At 38.1% G+C, this 21,193-nt stretch overlaps 1 protein-coding gene and 1 long non-coding RNA gene across 9 annotated transcripts in view; one reads left to right on the forward strand and one right to left on the reverse strand.

Moving 5' to 3' along the window:
- Positions 1-21,193, forward strand: part of LOC127504122 (uncharacterized) — a 1,137,365-nt gene that overhangs the window by 145,024 nt on the left and 971,148 nt on the right. The window lies entirely within an intron of this gene.
- The window catches only part of LOC127504095 (rho GTPase-activating protein 26-like), a 115,384-nt gene that overhangs the window by 46,698 nt on the left and 47,493 nt on the right, over positions 1-21,193 (reverse strand). For all 8 annotated transcript variants that reach the window (XM_051878518.1, XM_051878521.1, XM_051878517.1 and 5 more), the window contains exons 3-14: positions 20,489-20,550; positions 19,211-19,282; positions 16,752-16,853; positions 15,548-15,658; positions 15,220-15,324; positions 14,539-14,668; positions 13,546-13,646; positions 8,923-9,017; positions 4,721-4,799; positions 2,999-3,035; positions 2,767-2,832; positions 2,606-2,680 (exon numbers count right to left, since the gene is read on the reverse strand). In XM_051878518.1, the coding sequence (XP_051734478.1) occupies positions 2,606-2,680; positions 2,767-2,832; positions 2,999-3,035; positions 4,721-4,799; positions 8,923-9,017; positions 13,546-13,646; positions 14,539-14,668; positions 15,220-15,324; positions 15,548-15,658; positions 16,752-16,853; positions 19,211-19,282; positions 20,489-20,550 (1,035 nt within the window). The remainder of the gene's footprint in view (positions 1-2,605; positions 2,681-2,766; positions 2,833-2,998; positions 3,036-4,720; positions 4,800-8,922; positions 9,018-13,545; positions 13,647-14,538; positions 14,669-15,219; positions 15,325-15,547; positions 15,659-16,751; positions 16,854-19,210; positions 19,283-20,488; positions 20,551-21,193) is intronic.

Below are 21,193 nucleotides of genomic sequence, written 5' to 3' on the forward strand. Positions count from 1 at the left end.
AAACTATGCATATGTGTGAGCGTTACCTGGCAGCAGCCAATTAGCATAAAAATCGCAAGCCATTTCCTTAAGCAAAACTGTCAAAGTATATCATTACCTCTGAAACAGGCAGTTAAAGAATGGTGATCTAGTGATTAACACAACAATATAAAAGTCTGTTCATCCTCCTTTCACCACAGGGTGTGACGGCATTCCTATCACTTTTGCATGTGAAGAGGGTTAGAGTGCGTTTGTTCTTAAGCAGGTGAGAATAACCGTTCCTTGCTAAGTGAAGCTTTATACACAAATGAGGCAGATGTGCTTTGAAAGTACAGTAAAAAAAATACTGTAATATGGGAGGGACACAAACATGGATTTCGGCATGGTGGCAAAACAAGGTCAATGCATTCAAAGCTGCAGGTTAGGATTTAAATACGCTATTAAACTAATTTTCATTTGATTTGACTAAATGAATTGAAAATGTGTCTAACATGCAAACGGTCCAATGCCACAAGAAAGATCATCACTATTGTAATCAGCATATCTGTCTGTACAAGAGCAATGCATCATGAAAAAACTAGGGCGCTCACATTGTAATCAATAAATCTGTCTACGCTGCAAGGGAGTTTTGTGGCAAACCTAGATACATTACATTATAATCAACAAAGCCGTCTACACTGTAAATCAATGACGCAACGTGACAACTAGACCACTCATGTTACAATTAAACAAAGCTGTCTAAAAACTACAAATGAGCGTTCTGTTAAAACTAGATACCATGGTCAATGGTATCTATTTAGTTTCACTAACTGTCCAATTTGACAGCATTGTTTTTTTGTTTTTTGTTTTTTACTTCTGAGCAGTGTTGGGGGTAACGCATTACAAGTAACTTGAGTTACGTAATCAGATTACTTTTTTCAAGTAACTAGTAAAGTAACACATTACTTTTTCAATTTACAACAAAATATCTAAGTTAGTTTTTCAAATAAGTAACGCAAGTTATTTATTTGACTGAAAGCTCTCCAGTCCCCATGTTGAGAGAAATAAAGGTCAGAGGTGTTGTGTGCGCTGTGTGAACATGATGGTTATTGTAATTCTAGACTAAATGTGAGCATACATTTACTCATCTCACTTGCACAAAAACATTCAGTATTCTCAAAATGAATATAAACAGTGAAATGCAATCTCATAATTTTACTCAAACCTGTAATAATTAACTATATTAAATTACACAAATATACTTTATGTATTTAATCTCACTTTATTAACCAATGTCTTTGCTGCTGACCTTCAATGATCTAATTCAACCATACTAATAATCAAAATTTACTTTAGATGGGATTTAGAAATAAGAGTCTTGAACTTCCCCCTCCTGTATCCTATTCTTCTTTAATCCAGTCAGACATCTGTCTAGCGTATGTTTACATAGGAAAAACTATTAAAAAGGGCGCCAATAGCCTTGTGGGTAGCGCTGCCGGCAACCTTCTTTTGCCAATCCCGTTCTCCTCTCTTTCCGCTAGGGCTGTGACGGTCGCCATGACAACCACGCCACCGCGGTCGTGGAGTGTCACCGGTGGTAGTGTGACGGTATATATATACACACATCTCAGAGGTCGCGTTAACCGGAATTTTTTTTTAGCAGTGATGGAAAAAATCTGAAGCCCGTCTGTCATTTTGACAGATTACTGAGGCTAATGTAGCTTGTAAATGTAATTCCCACGCCTGTCCAGTTGGTGGTGAGTGCACTCCAGTGTGTCTGCAGAGCGCAAGTTCAGCCTCCAGAATAAAATGATGCGTTTAATTACACACAGGCGAGCACCCAGTTTAAGTAAATTTTATAATAATAAAGTTATAATACTTACATACTTACATAATTAAGTTTCTAATCCAGTTTGTTTTGTTTGAAATGGTTTGTTTTGTTATTTTTCTTGCTGACTATCAAGTGTATGGTCAACAAATGGCTTTTCTGAGGTATAATGTTACATGACATTGTTTGCAACACTGACTGAACTGAAGATTTCGGTAAGCTACTGTGTCTTTCAACATATTTTCTGATTTTCATTCACGTTTATTTCTGTAAAGAGGAAAGGATGATTGCATTCACTCACGATCCGTGACAAGTGTTCAAGATGAAAACTGAAAAGTGACGCAGTCTTTGTTCAACTTTCTTTTCATAATATAAATAAATGCATAGCCTAGGCCTATTTACTTATCCTGTAAGTTCGTAGATAAAAATGAAAATGCCGCCCCACGCTTTCCTGTCTCATCTGCGCTGTTCTATCTAATAAAGGCACAAAAAGGCCAAAAACATAACTTAAAAAAAACAACAAAAAAAACAGCGGCTCTTACTGTAAACAGCTCCAACAGAGCTTTATGATTTATGATATAATTTCTCATACCAGTGAATTGGCAAAACTGATTTACCAGTATTTTTGAAAAAGTCATTTTCACATATAATCTCTTCACGTTAATTTAACAGTAAAGACTGTATGTGCCTAATGTGTTACTCAAAACCATTTTAAGGCTGAGAAATTGTATAGGTGGCATTTATGACTCAAATTCATTTCATTTTAATCTCCAGAATTCACTAAAGCAAAATGATCAGCAGCGGGAAGCTGATTCTCACCCATGGCCAGGCTGAGTAGTTTCTGCACTCTGGAGTTGACACCAACGATCCTGTATAGCCCCTGCTCATCAATACCTGTAATAGAAAACCACAGACTGTCACACTTATGTGCTGGTCACCATCTCACCTTTATTTCTAAACAGGAAAAAAAAGAGGTGTACCTCTGGTCTCTACGGCATAGATGAATTTTTTGACAACGTTGAAGCCGATGACATCTAATTGGGCCACTTAAATATAAAGTACATTAGAACAAATTAAACATCAACACAACTTTATGGTAAAACAAACCTACCACATTTAGTAATATACAACATACAAGTGTTAATGAAAATGGCATGATAAGAGTGTGCAATTCTGTGATTCAACTGAATTATGATTTTCAAATTTACTTACTGCCTTCATTCTGGCTATCACGATTCAGGGTGTATACCTGTGAGAAGACACTGTGGTTAAGTTTGTGGCTGTTAACACAAAGCAGCTTTGAAAAAAAAAAAAATCATCTCCTGCTCAACAAGTACAATTTTGTGTTACCAGTCGAGATGCCATCATAGCACACAATACAGATGCCTTATTTGCACTATTTTACATGCATAATCTCTTCGTTAAGTGCTTTTGAAAGCAGGCTTCTTCACACTGAAAGAGTCATTTAGCATGCTAACACATTATCTGTTTCAAAACCTAGTGAGCTGCCTACATAGACATGGAGGATGACTGAAACATGGTTTATAAATGTATAATTAAATCAAAAAAAAAAAATATTGATTAAAAAAAAAAAAAAAAAAAAAAAATTTAAAGTTTAATTTTCATGCTGCTTAGCTTAGCAGCATGCTAACCCCTGATAGCACATGTACGTCACGGAGACGTCTATTTGATATCTGCATATTGATGTATATTTTAGAGTGTTTGCTCATCTGCAATATGTCTCATTTCCTGTCAGACGTTAAATAGACATTTTTGTCTTTAAGATGTTTATGATTTAGGGCCCTATTTTAATGATCTAAGCACATGGTCTGAAGCGCATGGCGCAGGTGCATAATAGGCAATAAACCAATCAGAGGGTCATCTCCCATTCCCTTTAAAAGCCAGGTTTGCTTGCACCATGGCGGATTTGCTATTTACATGGCGGAATATAGAAACTCTCAACCTGATGAGTCAGTTTATATACATGTGTGTATTGCCACGATTGGTCAAATAATTAGCCACTTTCATTCGTCATTACTGCAAATAGGTCATTCTGAAACATGCAATGACTATCCATTATGAAATGTAGGCATTTTTATCTTTATGTACACAATAATAATCATCTTTTACATTGTAATTCTTTTATTTTTAATATTTGGCATGTTTGTGTGCAGATGCGCGTCCCTGTGTGTGTAATAAGCAGAGTGTACGCGCGTTGTGCACCCACCTATAGGCGCATATTACTAAGACGTCCTTTAAATAACAAAAAAAATACTGCACCATTGACTTTAGACCAGGTTTCAGTTGGTCAGTGGCGCAGTCTATTTCATTTGCCTCAAAATAGCAACACGCCAACAATGCACCTGAACACACCTTTTTTTTCAGACCAGCACGCCCATGGGTGAACAGATGGGCGTGAGTGCATTTGCTATTTAAACAACGTGGCGCAGGACGTGAAAATGATAACTGCGTCGGGCTGAAACTAGCAAAAAACACTTGCGTCACGCCTGGCGGCGCATTGCGTATGATAAGCACTATTTGAGTTGTTGCCTAAAGAGTGTTTCGTCAGTCACTGATTCTGGTTCTATTCAAGTTAGCACGCTGCCCTTACAAGATAGCAACCTATGTAGGTAGCAGACTAGCAAGGCAGCTCACTAGATTATAAAACAAGAGCATAAAACATCCTACAATACCGATTCAATTATGAAGCCAACACTCAACTAAACACCTGTATCTGAATTCAGATTCAAAAAGAACAGGCTAAAGGCCTTAACATTGCATATTTATGAGACTCAATAAGTCTCATGAATATGCATTCAAAACAAGAATACACTTTATCTGATGCACAGCAGTGCCAAGCATTTGAAACACTCTTAAGATGAAGCCTATCAGATTTGAGAGCGAAACAAATTTACGATCTCTCAGATATAGTACCGGTTCTCTTCCGTCCATGGCTTCCATCCAGAGTCTGCGGTCTTCTTCTGACAGCGCCTGCATGGTGATCACGCCAGGCCTGAAACATGCACACATGTCCACACGTAGGCATGCACAGGGGTACAGTCCACATGCATGCACGCACACACACACACAGACACACACAAACACACACACACGTTGGGTTTTCATGTTTTATGGGGACTTTCCATAGACATATTAATGATTTTTATACTGTACAAGCTGTATATTCTATATACCCTAACCCTGAACCTACCCATCACAAAAAAACTTTCTGCATTATTACAATAACAACACTCAGTATGATTTATAAGCTGTTTTCCTCATGTGGACTAAAAAATGTCCCCTCAAGGACAAGGCTTTCGGATAATATCTTTGTGGGAATAACCACACACAAATCTGTGATGCATGTATATTTATTACAGTTGGACACTGTTAGTAGACAAGTAAAATAAACTAGTGAACGTGTGTGTTCTATGACAATTTGTTTTCTTAAAAGTATACACGGCAACCCTTGTAAAAAAGAAGTGCGCTTAATTGTATTGAATGTGCACTTGTAGTGTACTTCAAATTTTAAAAGTAAGTTTTTAAAAATCTGTACTTGCAGATAATATAATATTAATGAAATAAAAGCCACTTAAGTGTACTTAAAGAGAAGTTTAGAGTACATTTTAAATCATTATGTTTTAATAATCGGTCATGTTTTAAATAAGTACACTTATTTTAATGTGTTGGCTAACATACTAAAGCACATGTAAATTAATAGTGTGTTATCTGATATTATATTTAAACGTGCAGTACGCGATTTCTGAGAAACACTGTTGAAATGGACACACAAACACCCCTACCCCTTCACTGCTCCACCCCCAAAATAACGAACACGTTCTGCAACACAGGCAATGACTAATCGCATCAGACAGCTGGTGCAAGTATGGATGAATCAGCTGCGATTCAGCTACAACGACAGCAAACAACAGCCTATCTTGATTCTGTGAAACAGCGAAAACCAATGTTACTCACGTATCGAGCAGAAACCGATCCGATCCACTTGGTTTTTTCTCATATTTACACATCCAGGACAATATACAAACAGCACACACACAGAACAGACATCTAGGCAAAATTATTTGTTTAGGTGTTGATTCCAATTTACAACAGTGTTTCTGAAAAATCGCTAAATATATTTTAAATGTAGTAAATTGTAACTACTGCGTCTTCAGAAATGTAATTACAAATATATTTAAATACATGACATACAAGTTTTAAATGCTTGTCAGTACACTTTACCATATTTTAAACATAAGTAATTATTAAATTGCATATAAAGACGTACTTAAGTCCTATTTAAGTGGGTCAAAAAAGCTTTCTCAAGTTCAACGAAATGCATTTAATTTAATGTTCATTTACTTAAAATATTACATTTATATGTAGTATATTCTTTTAAAGTATGACATTTCTATAATAAACTTTTTAAACATATGCTAAAGTGTACTTTTTCATAAGGACAAAAGCATTCATAGTTGAAGAAACACCATTAACTATTCACAAATGTATTTTATACAAAACATATTGCAATTTTACAAAATCCTTCTGCTTTTCTGATTCCTAACCCACAAAAACACTATTTAAACACCTTCCCATATGTAGGCTCAAGCCAATAAAAAAAAAAAAAAAAAAAAAAAAAAAAAATGAACATCACATACACAAAATGTCATTGTTTTCCACACCACCACTGCACTAACACATTGTAAATCTAGGGGCTTCTGTCCACAAACTCATTTAAACAGGCCCAGTTCTATTACCATAACTCTGCCTGACCTGACACGACCTAACCTTCAGTTGTCACGTGGGTTAATGGTGTAAGTGAGTGTGTGTGTGCGCTACTGATTTACTGATAGAGCTGCCATACTGAAATATTAAGAGGTTTTCCAACACATGGCACAGTACACTGGCTTTTACTTTTACTGTCGTATGCTAAATCAGAGAAAGGTTTTCGCTTGGCAAAAGAACATCAAGGCACGGATTGGACTTGTCAAAGGACTGTTCGTACTCTGATTTCCTCAAATCTGATCTGTTCGTCCAAATAATGTTGTCAATATCCACTATATTGGTTGCCATAGTAATGAGATTTTCTTTTTACTCCATCTGAGAGTAGCAGTTGGTGTGGAAAGAGAAGATGGAAAACTGGAAATTTTGCCTCATGTTCATCATTACACATCGACACTTCTGCTTACGTTACTTTATGATTAAGCACAAAGGCATTACTGTAACATACACATTCATGCGCAGACTGTGTGTTTGCTTACTAAATGGCCACAGTAAGAGAAATTAGTGAGTTTGGACATACACTCACCAGCCACTTTATTAGGCACACCTTGCTAGTACCGGGTTGGACCCACTTTTCCCTTAAAACTGCCTTAATTCTTTGTGGCATAGACTCAACAAGGTGCTGGAAACATTCTTCAGAGATTTTGGTTCATATTGACATGATCGTATCATGCAGTTTCTGCAGATTTGTCAGCTGCACATCCATGATGAGAATCTCCCGTTCCACCACATCCCAAAGCTGCTCTGTTGGATTGAGCTATAATCGATTATGGTCTATTAGTGCAACGATGCAGGATCATCCACGTCTGCATCGTGATGCATCATGGAAACGATTAATTCTCCGTGAGCATTTGGTGCCTAGAGTGCCATCTGCCGTTAAAAACTAATCTCAGAATTGATTCGAGAGAGAATCGCGATGCATTCGGAAAATCCACGAATTGAGAAGCATTGATTTATTGTTGCAGCCCTAATCTATATGGCAGTTTTTCCCCATGGTATCGATGTCAAAATTGTGGCCAGTGAACATGCTGAGAGGATAATAACTTTGGAAAACCACTAGCCACAGTGGCTAGTGAGCAAAAAAGAGTTAACGTCAAGCCCTATGTGTAGGAGGAGAAAAAATGGGCAAGCGTAAGGATTTGAGCGAGTTTGACAAGGTCAGATTATGAAGGCTAGATAACTGGGTCTGAGCATCTCCAAAACTACAGCTCTTGTGGGGTGTTCCCGGTCTGCAGTGGTCAGTATCTATCCAAAGTAGCCCAAGGAAGGAAGAGTGGTGAATCAGCAACAGGGCCATGGGCAGCCAAGGCTCATTGATGCACGTGGGGAGCAAAGGCTGTCCACGGAGCAATGGAAGAAGGTGGCCTGGTGTGATGAATCACGTTTTCTTTTACATCACGTGGATGGCCGGGTGCGTGTGGGTCGTTTACCTGGGGAACACATGGCACCAGGATGCACTATGGAAAGAAGGCAAGCCGGCGGAGGCAGTGTGATGCTTTGGGCAATGTTCTGCTGGGAAACCTTGGGTCCTGCCATCCATGTGGATGTTACATTGACACGTACCACCTACCTAAGCATTGTTGCAGACCATGTATACACCCTTTCATGGAAACGGTATTCCCTGGTGGCTGTGGCCTCTTTCAGCAGGATTATGCCCCCTGCCACAAAGCAAAAGTGGTTCAGGAATGGTTTGAGGAGCACAACAACGAGTTTGAGGTGTTGACTTGGCCTCCAAATTCCCCAGATCTCAATCCAATCGAGCATCTGTGGGATGTGCTGAACAAACAAGTCCGATCCATGGAGGCTCCACCTCGCAACTTACAGGACTTAAAGGATCTGCTGCTAACATCTTGGTGCCAGATACCACAGCACACCTTCAGGGGTCTAGTGGAGCACATGCCTCGACAGGCCAGGGCTGTTTTGGCAGCAAAAGTGGGACCAACACAATATTAGGAAGGTGGTCATAATGTTATGCCTGATCGGTGTATATTCTGTGGAAATAAATCTTATTATCTGACATGATTTTGCTGGGAAACAAGACTAAAATATTAAGAAAATGATTTTTGCAGTGTGCAAAGAGTGGTGTGGGCTACTTCCCAACTGTCCAACATTGTGTCACCACTTTGAGGAGGGCTGAGGACATCTTTTGGCCTAAAGGTTAACCTCTCAGTTCCTAGTTACTGCAACAGTTATGACAGGTTGAAGCTATCTGCAGTTTACTCTTTTTATGCCTGGCAGACCCAGTTAAAATCTCCACCCCCTTTCCTGAGCAGCAGCCAGGAAGTGTGACTCCCGCTGGATGTTATGTGGACTAAAGCGCCATCTGGTGGCGGGTATGTGGGCCATCAACTCACCGGTCTACGGCTTCAATGTCAAAGCAGAACCTCTTCTCGATGGAGTCTGTTTTCCTTCTGGTGCAAGATTTGAGCGTAAAGCTGTCCTCATCTCCCTGAAAGAGAAACATGGTTAAATATAGGCACCAAATTTTCACTATTTGACTTTGATTTGTATGTGAGCCTGGACAGTTGACAGGAAAATGTGAGCAGATGTTCTATATTTACAGACAACACTGTCATCACAAAAATGATTATATAAATGTATGATAAAGTGTAAGGTTACTCAGTATCTTCTTGCAAAGTCTGGCCAAGGAATGGGTGTTCAAATGTGGTGAGCTATTTTTATTCCAACACTTCACAACTCCTGTAGCGACTAGCAACACATTTCACACATGCCGCTGACGCGCTCTTTTTCAGTGACCTCTCCACTTACAGTCTAATTGTTTCTATCAATCCACTCTCCTGAGTGACTTCTCTCTAGTTTTCTTTCTCTCTTCTCATACCGGAAAAGGTGCCAAGGTAATGCTAGCATAACGATTGCAGACTAAACAAACTGAGAACGTAATGGAGAGGTGAAACAGGGCTGCTTGTGAACACTCATCTAAAATGAAAAATGACAAATGGGATACCCTGCGGTCTAGTCTACAATAAGTATGCAAGACTTTAAGTGCACAATTAGGGACAAAGTCATGTTTTAAGAAACATTCTAGGTTATTTAATGGTGTTTCCTATGGCAAGCATTAGTATTTGAACCCTTAACCTGAAGTATTACACTTTGGTCCATAATTCAACCACACCATTTGTGCTGCAAACATGCATTATCAAATTGTGTGGCTTGTTGAGCTGCGGTGTGCTATTACTATTTTCATTACAAAAATACTTGACTTGGACCAGTAAGGAGCCACCAACACCCTAGCAACTCCCTAGTAACCACCCACACCTTAGCAAAACAACCTGTCACTAGTGCGACAGAACTGCTTACCAACCTTCGACTGTGAAAAGTAATATTTTTAACTCATCACATTGAATGTTTAATTCAATATATGGTTTTTGCCAGTCTTGACTTTTCTTCTAAAACAAATTTTTCATTACAGCTCACTAAAATATCATGTCAAATATGTTGAAGATTAGCAGACAGGCAGTCAACCGGTTTCCACACAAAGTGCTTAAAAATATGAGTTTGTAATTCCTGCTTGTAATCCCTCTGGTTGTTTTGCCTGCTAAACCTCCATTATAAGTATACTTACTGTAAACATGTTCGTTTTAACCAACTGAAGGATTAGCTGCAATGATTGTTGTAAGTGACACCGTCGAAGATGCAATACATAAACATTACTCTATTATTTATTGGAATATATATTGAAATATTGAATCTACATTCATTACAATTTCAGTCATTTAATTCTATTTAGATTTAGTGTTGGTGTGAAAGATAAATGGCTACACAAGCTTCTGTAATGTGTACTGAATATGAGCTGTATTGAACTGAGACAGCAAACATGATTCTACTTCAAATTCGATTTTACGTAAGTAGAATTAAAATAGAAGGAAACTTGAAAAAAGTAAAGTATCTGCTGTAATTGTGTTTTAATAACATTTTTATTTATTATTATTATATTCAGTATGAAATACCCATAAACATGTTATTATACACAACATGATGCATATTAGATGATATTAATGATCAATGTTTGAAATGTCAGCTATAGAATGGTATATTTAATCTATATTTAAAATAAATATAGATTAAATACACTATATGAGCTATATAATTTCTTATATAATAAATATATAATATATAAATTCAAATATGTAATATAAATGGCCAAACGGCCATATGAATTCTACTTACGTCTAAAGCATAACTTACGCGGCGTATAACGTAGGACGTAGCGTAACACCAGTAGTACATCATGTAAGTTAAGGCCTTTGCACATGAAATTTTCGTTTGCGTTTTTTCGTATTTGTGATCCTAGAAATTCATCACGCACAGAGGCCTTGCACACTGAGTCCGATGCGTATTAATGAATCCGTTGCGAAAAAAAAAAAAAAAAAAAAAAAAAAATCGCAAAACAATACAAAATGGAGTCTTCAAGCAGTGAGCATGATTTAGTTGTCCTCTCTCTTCTGAAAAAAAGAAAAAGAAAGAGGAAATATTGGGTCCATCCAATCCCGAGATTGCGTAGAGAGGAAGGAGAGTTCCACCTCATCAAGGAGCTGCGGGATTATCCCGAGAGTTTCAAAGTTTACTTCAGGATGTCAGTGCCTCAGTTTGATGCTTTGCTAGCGATACTGGCACACTTTATCTTTATATTCTGTCTCTTTCCGCACTTTGTTTGTCATACAGTGCTACTGCTTTGTGCTGTAGAGTAGACGACGGTGGATCAACTTGTCAGATGGCATTCAGGATTTTGGCGTTCGCTTGTACAGTGGCTCTGAATTGTCAAAACGTCTCTCAAAATGCGTGCCACGGATGCGAAAAACGCAGAAAATCGAACCTGATCCGAATATTTTTATGACGGACGAAAGTTTCGGAGGCAGTGTGTAAACGTGATTGACACAACGTGAGGTCGGATTTATTTTTTAACGTGCGAACGTGCGGACGCAAATTTCGGACTCAGTGTGCAAAGACCTTTACACTTTAGAATCTGTATGGCCGTTTGGCCGGAAGCTAGTTATTTTACTTTATAATGTGTTAAATATGGATATTTTCTTACACAAATGCATCGCTTCGCTTTAGAAGGCATTTATTAACCCCCCGGAGCCATCATCAAGCTACGCCTTTGTTATTGTTTTGAATAAGCGACCTCTAGCGGTGAAATTACGTAACAATGTAACTGATACAATCGAGTTGATGTGTTTATTCAGATTAAGTGTGCAGAAACGAGACTGGAGCCGCCTGGCAGAAGCTCTCATGACGCGAATTCGCGTCTGTTGTGAAGTGAATTTCACGCACGAATGAAGCGAGTAAGCTCAAAATGTTCAAGCGTCCAACAACGCGCGAATAGCGCGATTTATTCGCGCAAGTCGCGTCTGGTGTGAACGCCCCATTAGTTACATTTTGAAAAAAGGGGGGATACTATCAGGATTACAATCACTTCATTTAAAACTAAATGAACATTATTTTGCCATAATAACACCATAGTAATCACTGCTTGATTATACAGTATTTCCTTGTTCTGTTGCCAGTGATGACTCACGTGAGCCACCCGCTGGTGCATGCGCAAATAACACCCGTCTGCAATCTCCTCAGACGCAGATTGAATCACTGCTGCTAGTTGAAATGATGCTGCTCGCAGGGAAAAACGCTTCATGGAAATGTCGCTGCTATTTTGTTTTCAAAGAAGAAAATGCAAACAACATGGATGTACAGTGCAAACTCCACCTTCCAGCTACGAAAACACTTTCTTTATCAAAGGACTAAAAAATAATCTGTAATACCATAATGTAGCCACTAGATGTCTGAATAGCCCTTTACATATATCTATTCAGGGCTGTGTATTCCCAAGTTGTGGAAATGAGACATGATTGCTTAGTTTTAATAGTTTTTAAAAGTAACCAAAATGCTAAACATTAAAATTAAAGCAGAACAAACATAAACAGAAATGTTTGATCCGAGCTTGTTCAGTTTGTTTATGATCTGATGTGACTTTTATATTTTTAAGCTCTAAACAACAACAACGATAATAATATTGCAATAGATAATTTATCAGATTTGTAAAATATTTTTATTGTTGAGACCCATTCAAAAGTATGGAACGTGTAACATTTAAAAACTTGCAGAAATAATTCAAATTAAATATAAAAAAAAAAAACTAATTATTTATAGTAAAGTTGATCCCCCAATTTCTCTTTCTTTCTTTCTTTACATATATATATATATATATATATATATATATAAATTTCTTTATATATGTGTGCGTGTGTGTGTGACCTTGGAGTAATCCAAAAGTAATCAGATTACATTACTTTCATATTGTGGTACTTGGATTACGTTACTGAATACTTTTTTTTTTTTTTTTAAGTAATTTGTAACTGTAACGGAATACATTTTTTAAAATAACCCTCCCAAGCCTGTATATATATATATATATATATATATACACACACACACACGGGCGTATACATGGTGCAACAGACAAAAACCTTTCAACTGAACGTAGGCAAATTTCATGCATTTCTAAGTAAATATGTCAGCAGTAACACAAACCATATAAATCAAGAAACAATTTGAATCTGTATTGAATTTATAATCACAATAAAACATGTTTTCTGTTTGCTTTTCTCTTGCAGTTGGCAAGTTTGTGTGTTTAGCTTGTTTGTGTGTGGTCAGAATGTAACCAGGCCGCACGCGGTCCCTGGTGTGAGATTCGTGCTATTGACCCTGTGTGTGTGGCTGTGGAGAGTGGGACAGGCACAGCGCCAGGTGCAGACACTAGTGCCAGCTCAACCATGCGATACACAGCTTTTTTGTGCAGGATAAGAGTCGTGTCAGTGCCAGCATGGGGAGCAAGCACGTGGCCTGTGCCAGAATTCACTCTCCAATCCAAAGGTTACACATGCTGTTGAGTGAAAGGGTGCAAGAGGGTTTGTATGTGAGAGAGTGAGAGAGAGAAAGAGAGAGAGAAAAAAACAACTTACAACTTTGCCCCCAGACTTCTGATCGAACAGCATCAAGGTCATGCGTTTGGGCTCTCGGTGATAGGAGCAGTAGTACTTCACCCATGTGGACACAAAAGAACCTGATTTGGTATAAAGCAGGGAGCCACGTGAGAAAAAGACAGTTAGACCACAAGATACAGTACGGTAAATAACAAAGCTCTCCTCCCCAGAGTGTAACAAAACATCTCCTTGGGGGTCAAAACGACCCGGAGCCTAAAAATTACTTCTTCTTTTTTCAGTCTATTATGATAAAATATTAGCTTTTTATGTATGCAGTTGTGGCCTAATAGTTAGAAAGGACTTGTAACTCGAAGGTCGTGGGTTCAAGTCTCAGTAGCAGAGGTGCCCTTGAGCAAGCAACCTAAGCCACAATCATTCCCTGGGCAGCGCAGCAAAAATGGCTGCCCACTGCTCCGGCTGTGTGTTCACGATGTGTGTGTGTGTGTGTGTGTTCAATACTCACTACTGTGTGTGTGCACTTGGATGGGTGAAATGCAGAGCGCAAATTCCGAGTATGGGACACCATACTTGGCTATCACTTTCACTTATGAAGTGTTAACGTTAATTTGCAAAAACGATAAACGCCACGATAAACGCCACAAAAAAATGAATGGACTGCTGTGCGTTATTCTCCACATCTAGCACGTTCTGAACCCTAAATACATTTTGTCAGAAAAGCCGGTATTGTCCACTGTCAAGGCATTGCGAGTTCACGTTTTACAGCAGAAACAGACAAGCGCCCTTGTTGTTTGTGTACAGAAACCGTTAAGTCCGTTTTAGCGAATCAGCGCGCAGTATTCAGGTCAGGTGAAAAGGCTGCTAGTCACTTCAAAAAGACGCGCTAGCTGAGGGGAGTTTCATCAAAGCTGACTAAAAGTGATTGAGGATCACGCTAACTTCTGCAGAGGCCACAAGTCAGCGTGATCAGTTGTGTGTTAGAAATAAGAGAGAAGCTCCACACTTTTCACTTACGTTTCTCCTGCACAAACAGGTATCCCTCCATTGTGTGCGGACTGATGCTCTTGTGTTCGTGCGGGTTTTCCTTCATCTTCTTCATCAAACATTCCACCTCTGAACGCGTGCTCTCGAACCGGTTCCGCGTCTGAAAGACCACAAAGACAATTTAAGGAGAAGGATGATTCGACAGTGCTTGTGAAAACTTGCCGCTTACTGTAAAAAAAATAAATAAATAAAATTCTACACTGCAAAATTCTTACATGAAACTACTGCACTGATTAAATATAACACATAACTGATCAGGCTCATTGTGAAGTGAGTGTGCAGTCAAAGAAACAACAACAAATGTAATTCTATGTTTTTCTGATGCGAGACTTTTATTTTGAAAGACGTACGTGAAAGCTGTTGACACTTCTGTGAGACACAGTTTAAGTAAAGAGTGCCTGAGAAAAAAACGCATTGTCCTGATTCAGTATCTGCGGTCAGGTGAGATGTTGTCAGGCTATATGTCAGTGTCATTATTCTAACGTTATTTTCGTGACTTGTTACGAAATAAAAAGTATCTCACCTCAGAAGAGAAACAAAATTTCCTGTCCTGTCAGTCGTTATACTGCGCTCGTACTCGTAGCTGTATATCACTTCATTAGAAATAAAGCATCAACATCTGTGAGGGTCTGTTGTAAGAAATAGACTCACATTTTGAATGCTGATAGTGAGGTCTGTCTTGAAATGGTTGAAGTCTTTGGCCAGTTCGTACCCATGATGGTAATATGTAAACAGACCCTGTAGAAAAGCCAGCAACTACACACAACAACAAAGAGGAAAGCAGCTGTTGTGAAGAGGAAATACAATATAATTTTAAAGATGTATAACTGTAACTATATTTAGCAAATTTAATTTCATTCAAAATTATAAGAACTTTACTAACAAAAGAGTACCAGACTGTACCATGGGATACCATGTTTTTTGGCAGTGCTATAGTATTTTTGAAGAACCACTGCAATAAAATTTGATGAGGTTTTACCGGCTCCACAAACTCGAACATTTTCCTTTCCTGAACTTCCTGCACTTTGAAGACATATTCCAGCGAGACCTCATAGAAGTGTTGTCTCACGTGGTCCACCTGGTTATCCGCCTGTGGGAAATTTGTTTAGAAAATCAGACAAAACACACAACTGAACAAATCCACATGAAATCAAACTGGGGGTATGTGGCTTTTAGTCGCTGTGTAAAATGGCAGTGTGTAAACCAAAGGCATTGGCTATTACAAATTAAGACAGGCCTTATGATATGTCTGCCCCCAATTTTCTGTTTTAATAGGAAATATTGTGCATCAACATAACATTTGTCAAACAAAACAAATGCCAGACTTTAAAGGGATAGTTCACCCAAAAATGAAAATTTGATGTTTATCTGCTTACCCCCAGGGCATCCGAGATGTAGGTGACTTTGTTTCTTCAGTAGAACACAAATGATGATTTTTAACTCCAACCGTTGCGGTCTGTCAGTTGTATAATGCATGTCAATGGGAACTCCATCTATAAGAGTAAAAAAAAAACACGCACAGACAAATCCAAATTAAACCCTGCGGCTCGTGACGACACATTGATGTCCTAAGACACGAAACGATCGGTTTGTGCAAGAAACCGAACAGTATTTATATCATTTTTTACCTCTAAAACATCCACTATGTCCAACTGCCTTGAGCATCCGGTGTGTGAGGTCTGAACGCGCTCTGACAATGGAAGTGATCTCTTGCACTCATTGAAGTATAAGTGCGAGAGATCACTTCCGTCATCAGAGCGCATTTTCAGACCTCACCAACCGGATGCTCAAGGCGTAGGACATAGTGGTGTATTAGAGGTAAAAAGTGATATAAATACTGTTCAGTTTCTCGCACAAACTGATCGTTTCGTGTCTTAGGACATCAATGTGTCGTCACGAGCCGCAAGGTTTACTTTGGATTTGTCTGTGCGTGTTTTTTTTTTACTCTCATAGATGGAGTTCCCATTGACATACATTATACGAGTGACAGACTGCAACGGTTGGAGTTAAAAATCATCATTTGTGTTCTACTAAATAAACAAAGTCACCTACATCTTGGATGCCCTGGGGGTAAGCAGATAAACATCAAATTTTCATTTTTGGGTGAACTATCCCTTTAAGTACCACAGCATGCAAAAAGGTCATTTCAGTCAACATAAATTGGCAATGAGAGCGAAGCATACTTCATGAAGGTGTGCTTCCTTCTTCTTGGCGGACAGACTGAGATGTTTCTCCAACACTGTACAGTACTTCTCCGTCTCTTTATCATATTTCTTTTTGGCCTCCTATGGGATAAAAATGCAAACTCTGAGTCAACTCAAACAGACAACAGCCATGAAGTTTGCCTATGTGAGGAGACTTGCATGTATGTACTGTATGGGTGCATGCAAATTAATTTACATTTTGAATGAAATGTCTAAATATCTGTTATCCCACCCTTGTGGAAACGAAGTGCACTTAATTGTAGTGAATGCGCACTAATGTGCATTTAATATAACATTAAATGGTTTACTTTTTTAACATTTTAAATCATTATGTTTTAATACTCTTTTGTCATGCTTTTGTTTTTGGTGAACGTATAGTAAATCCACTAGAGATATGTGTGACGCAAAATGAACCATAAAATAGTCTTTAATAAACAAAGAGTAACACTACACATAAACCATTTATGTTAACTCGGAACACAGAACTGAAAAAAACTGAAAGTTTAAACACACAGAGGGAATGATCAACAGAACAAGAAACAGGTGTGTAACTAATCAGAAACCGGCAAAACGGTGACACAGAAAACCATAGTTGCATCCCAAATCCCAATTAGCCTTCTAAATCTACCCTTTTTAAGAAGAAAAAGTACCTTTGAGTGTGTAGCAGAATAGTAAGCAAGCTTTGAAACATATTACTTCGTTCAAACAGTGCTTGTCTACTGGCAATAAGTAGGGGTGGGCGATATACTGGTAGACACGATTAGCCGGTTGAAATTTGTCAACTGGTAGAGATTTTGGACTATTGTCTCTGTCAAGGTTACGCTCACGTGAGGTTGCTAAGCTTATCATTTGCATGAGTTTTTAAGCATTGCGGTTTAAAAACAAGTGGTTTTAAACCGTTTAAGTGCAATTAGCAGCGAAAGACAACTCATTTCAGCATATGCACGCGCTCTCTGAAGAGACTGTTTCTCAGCGCCGTCTGAGAGACGCGCGACATGAAGCCACTGCTCATAGAGCGCGTGAGGACTGAACTGAGTGCTTTTTGCTGACTAGTTTGAACGGTTAAATACACATACCTATGTGCCAAAGTGACCACGTATTTGCAAGCAAACAGAGCCATTTATGTCTTAAGTGAAGGTACAGTTGAGAAAGACAAGGCTCGAGTTAATGGATCTGTGCAGCCAGTCTTAAAGGGACAGCATCCAAATTTACCTGCTGTCATTATTAATGCTAATCACACAACAAAAAAGAGAGAAAATCTCTCAGTGCTTGCTTTTGTAACTTTTTGTAAAATTACTCATATCTTGATATAAGATTTTGGTCATATCGCCCAGCCCTACGGTGAATTGTGGGATTGACAGCAGACCAGAAAAAGCGTTGAGAGCACTGATCTGTGTAAATGACTGGATTGCTCATTGTGTTAAACTGCCAGCGGGTGGTGAAGCCACCGGAAGTTTTTAGTGGCCATATTGCTATTCCCAACCGACAGAAGACATCATTGACTTACAGCCAAAACCTTGACCTAAAATTACCTGATTTACAGCATATTAGTGGGACAAGATTCGTTTTTTATGATATATGTGCTGTATGTAAATTAATTGTTACTTCGGACGTTATCTGTAATGTTTATGGTCATTCTGAGCAGGATAAGATAAACATATAAACATTGATCAGTGAACATAAACAAAAGCTCAAACGGTTCTTGTAGAAGCTCAAATGTGCTACGTAACATGAGAATGAACCTCATTGGTTCTTGAAGAAACTCAAAACGTGCTGCGTAACACACGAGAATCTCTTTATGAACTTTTTGAAGCATCAGAATGGTAGTTGTGTAGTCTGTCAATGAAGGGACAGCAATATCTCATTAGATTTCATTAAAATTTTATCTTCATTTGTGTTCCAAAGATGAATGAAAGTTAACAGAATTAACTAACTCTTTAAAAGAAAAGGTAAAATCAAAAATAGCATAATAGGTCCCCTTTAAGTGTCTAAAAAAATTATATTCAGTTTACATTTAAGTTATTTTTAAAAAAATATATATATTATATCCATATATCCTCTTTTTAATGACCATTGTTTTTTTGTTTTGTTTTTTAATGCACAACCTGTTATATGTATCAAATTAAGCAGATTAATCTGTTTTCATCATGAACACTAACATGAGTGCTTGCACAACATAACCAACAGATGGCAGTGCTGTTTAAAAAGTTAAGGCAGTTTCATAGAAACACTGATCTGTAATTGCTCGGCCCTTATGGAATCTGCACATTTTGACTCTGTAACATTAATCAACAGTGACAAATTTGCCTTTGAACTGAGTACTTCTTCAATGCCTTTGATAACTGAAAACTGTTACGTGATGCCTGCAGTTCAGAAACACAATAGGCCTCTTTCTACTGTAAATACCATAACAGCATAAAGCAGGAACTTCTACTCACCTTTGCAGCTGCGATCTGCTCCTTCCTGAAGCGCTCCAGCGGTGTGATCAACACATCACTGGCATTTTCTATCTGAGAAGACAAAAGTCACAGAGTTTCTTTCATTACTTACATCCAAAACTGACATTTCTGTCATCATTTACTCACCATCATGTGCTTTGTTTGAAAATGCACACTCAATCATTTCTTCAGTGTAATCACAGGCCATAAATAGCAATAAAAACAAAACTAAAAAACACAAATATGATGTTTATTTAAGTCATTATTGCTTATTTGTACACTCTGATGAAAATGCTGGGTTAAAAACAACCCAAGTTGGGTTGAAAATGGACAAACCCAGCAATTAGGTTGTTTTAACCCAGCGGTTGGGTTAAATGTTTGCACAACCTGCTGGGTAGTTTTATTTATCGCAACTATTGTTCATTTTAAGCCAACCATATAGTAATTTTTAAACAAAAGTTGAGTTAAATAAAACTGCCCAGCACACCGGGCAAACATTTAACCCAACCACTGGGTTAAAACAACCCAATCGCTAGGTTTGTCCATTTTCATTCCAACTTGGGTTGTTTTTAACCCAGCGTTTTCAGTGTATGGTTGAATTGGATCATCAAAAGACAGCAGCAAAGACACTTCAATACCCATCATGTTCACACAGCTCACACAACACCTCAGCTCTTACTCCCGATTTCTCTCAACATGAGGACAGGAGAGCTGTCAGTCAATAAATGAGAAAACTAAGTAACGTGCGTAACTCAGATATTTGTAAATTTAAAAGTAATGCATGAGTGTTACTTTAAAAAAGTAATCTGATTACGTAACTCGCATTACTTGTAACGTGTTACATATACATAAATCCTAGACTGTTGGATATAGATATTGATACCTGATCTATCTGATGGCGTGAGCGTGCATCAGCAAGTTGCAGCAAGTTGCAACTATGCATATAAACCATTAACCACCTGCAGTTACACAGTGTCTACACCGGACAAGTGTGAAAAAACAAAATCACCCTCATAAGCTCACAAAGCCCTACAATGTGACACTTGCAGTGGTTGGTGCTTGGTGTCAGATTATGTCAGTAGCACCATGGTATAAATGCTATAGCAGTATCTCTACCAGCTGACAGAATGTATATATCATACTGTCCAACAGGTTCTTTATGGAAGTCATACAGGTTTGGAACGACATGGGGGTAAGTTTCATTTTTGAGTGAACTCTTCCTTTAAATTATTAGTGATAAGCATAATGATAATGATGATGAAGAAGAAACCAACTCACCATTCGTGTCCTCTCATCTTCCAGGTTCTGTAAGACTCCAGCAAACTCCTGAAGTGATTTAGCTTAGAAAGAAAAAATATGAGACTGGTGGTCACACACAACATCTTAACCATATTACTTTAATTTGTGTGTGTCATTGCTCCTAATGTGTGTGCACTAACTTAAATACAGAGGACAAATTCTGAGTACCATACTTGGCCTTCAAGTCATGTCACTTAAAATTTGCATCTACAAGCACTGAAGTCAGACTTTCATCATTGTATAATTCACCACGGAAACCCAGACATCAGGTTTGTGTTCAACAAGCATAATATATCCGTGTGACAACCATGAGAAGGTGACAGCACAGATCTACCATGTGTTTAGTGCTCTTACAAAATACCAGTAGCCAAATACCAACTTCTACAAAGACTGTGTTTAACACGTATGACTAGAAAAACTAAGGGGAGAAAAAAAAACTCTCCTAAAATTAACTAAATGTTTGTATCAGAAAAAATACAACTAGATTCTGTAATTTTTCTGAAGAAAATGTGAGGTACTTGCCCATGCAAAACACAATGATGACAACGTTGTCCCTTACACTTCAACATACTTTTAGAGTACATCTTTATGTGTCAGTTTATAATTACTTCTATTCTCTTTTAAATATGATTAAAGTGTACAGCCGAATGTAGCTACAGGCATTTATGGTAAACTAAAATACAC

The sequence above is a fragment of the Ctenopharyngodon idella genome, chromosome 21, assembly GCF_019924925.1.
Source record: "Ctenopharyngodon idella isolate HZGC_01 chromosome 21, HZGC01, whole genome shotgun sequence".
Classification (NCBI taxonomy): Eukaryota; Metazoa; Chordata; class Actinopteri; order Cypriniformes; family Xenocyprididae; genus Ctenopharyngodon; species Ctenopharyngodon idella.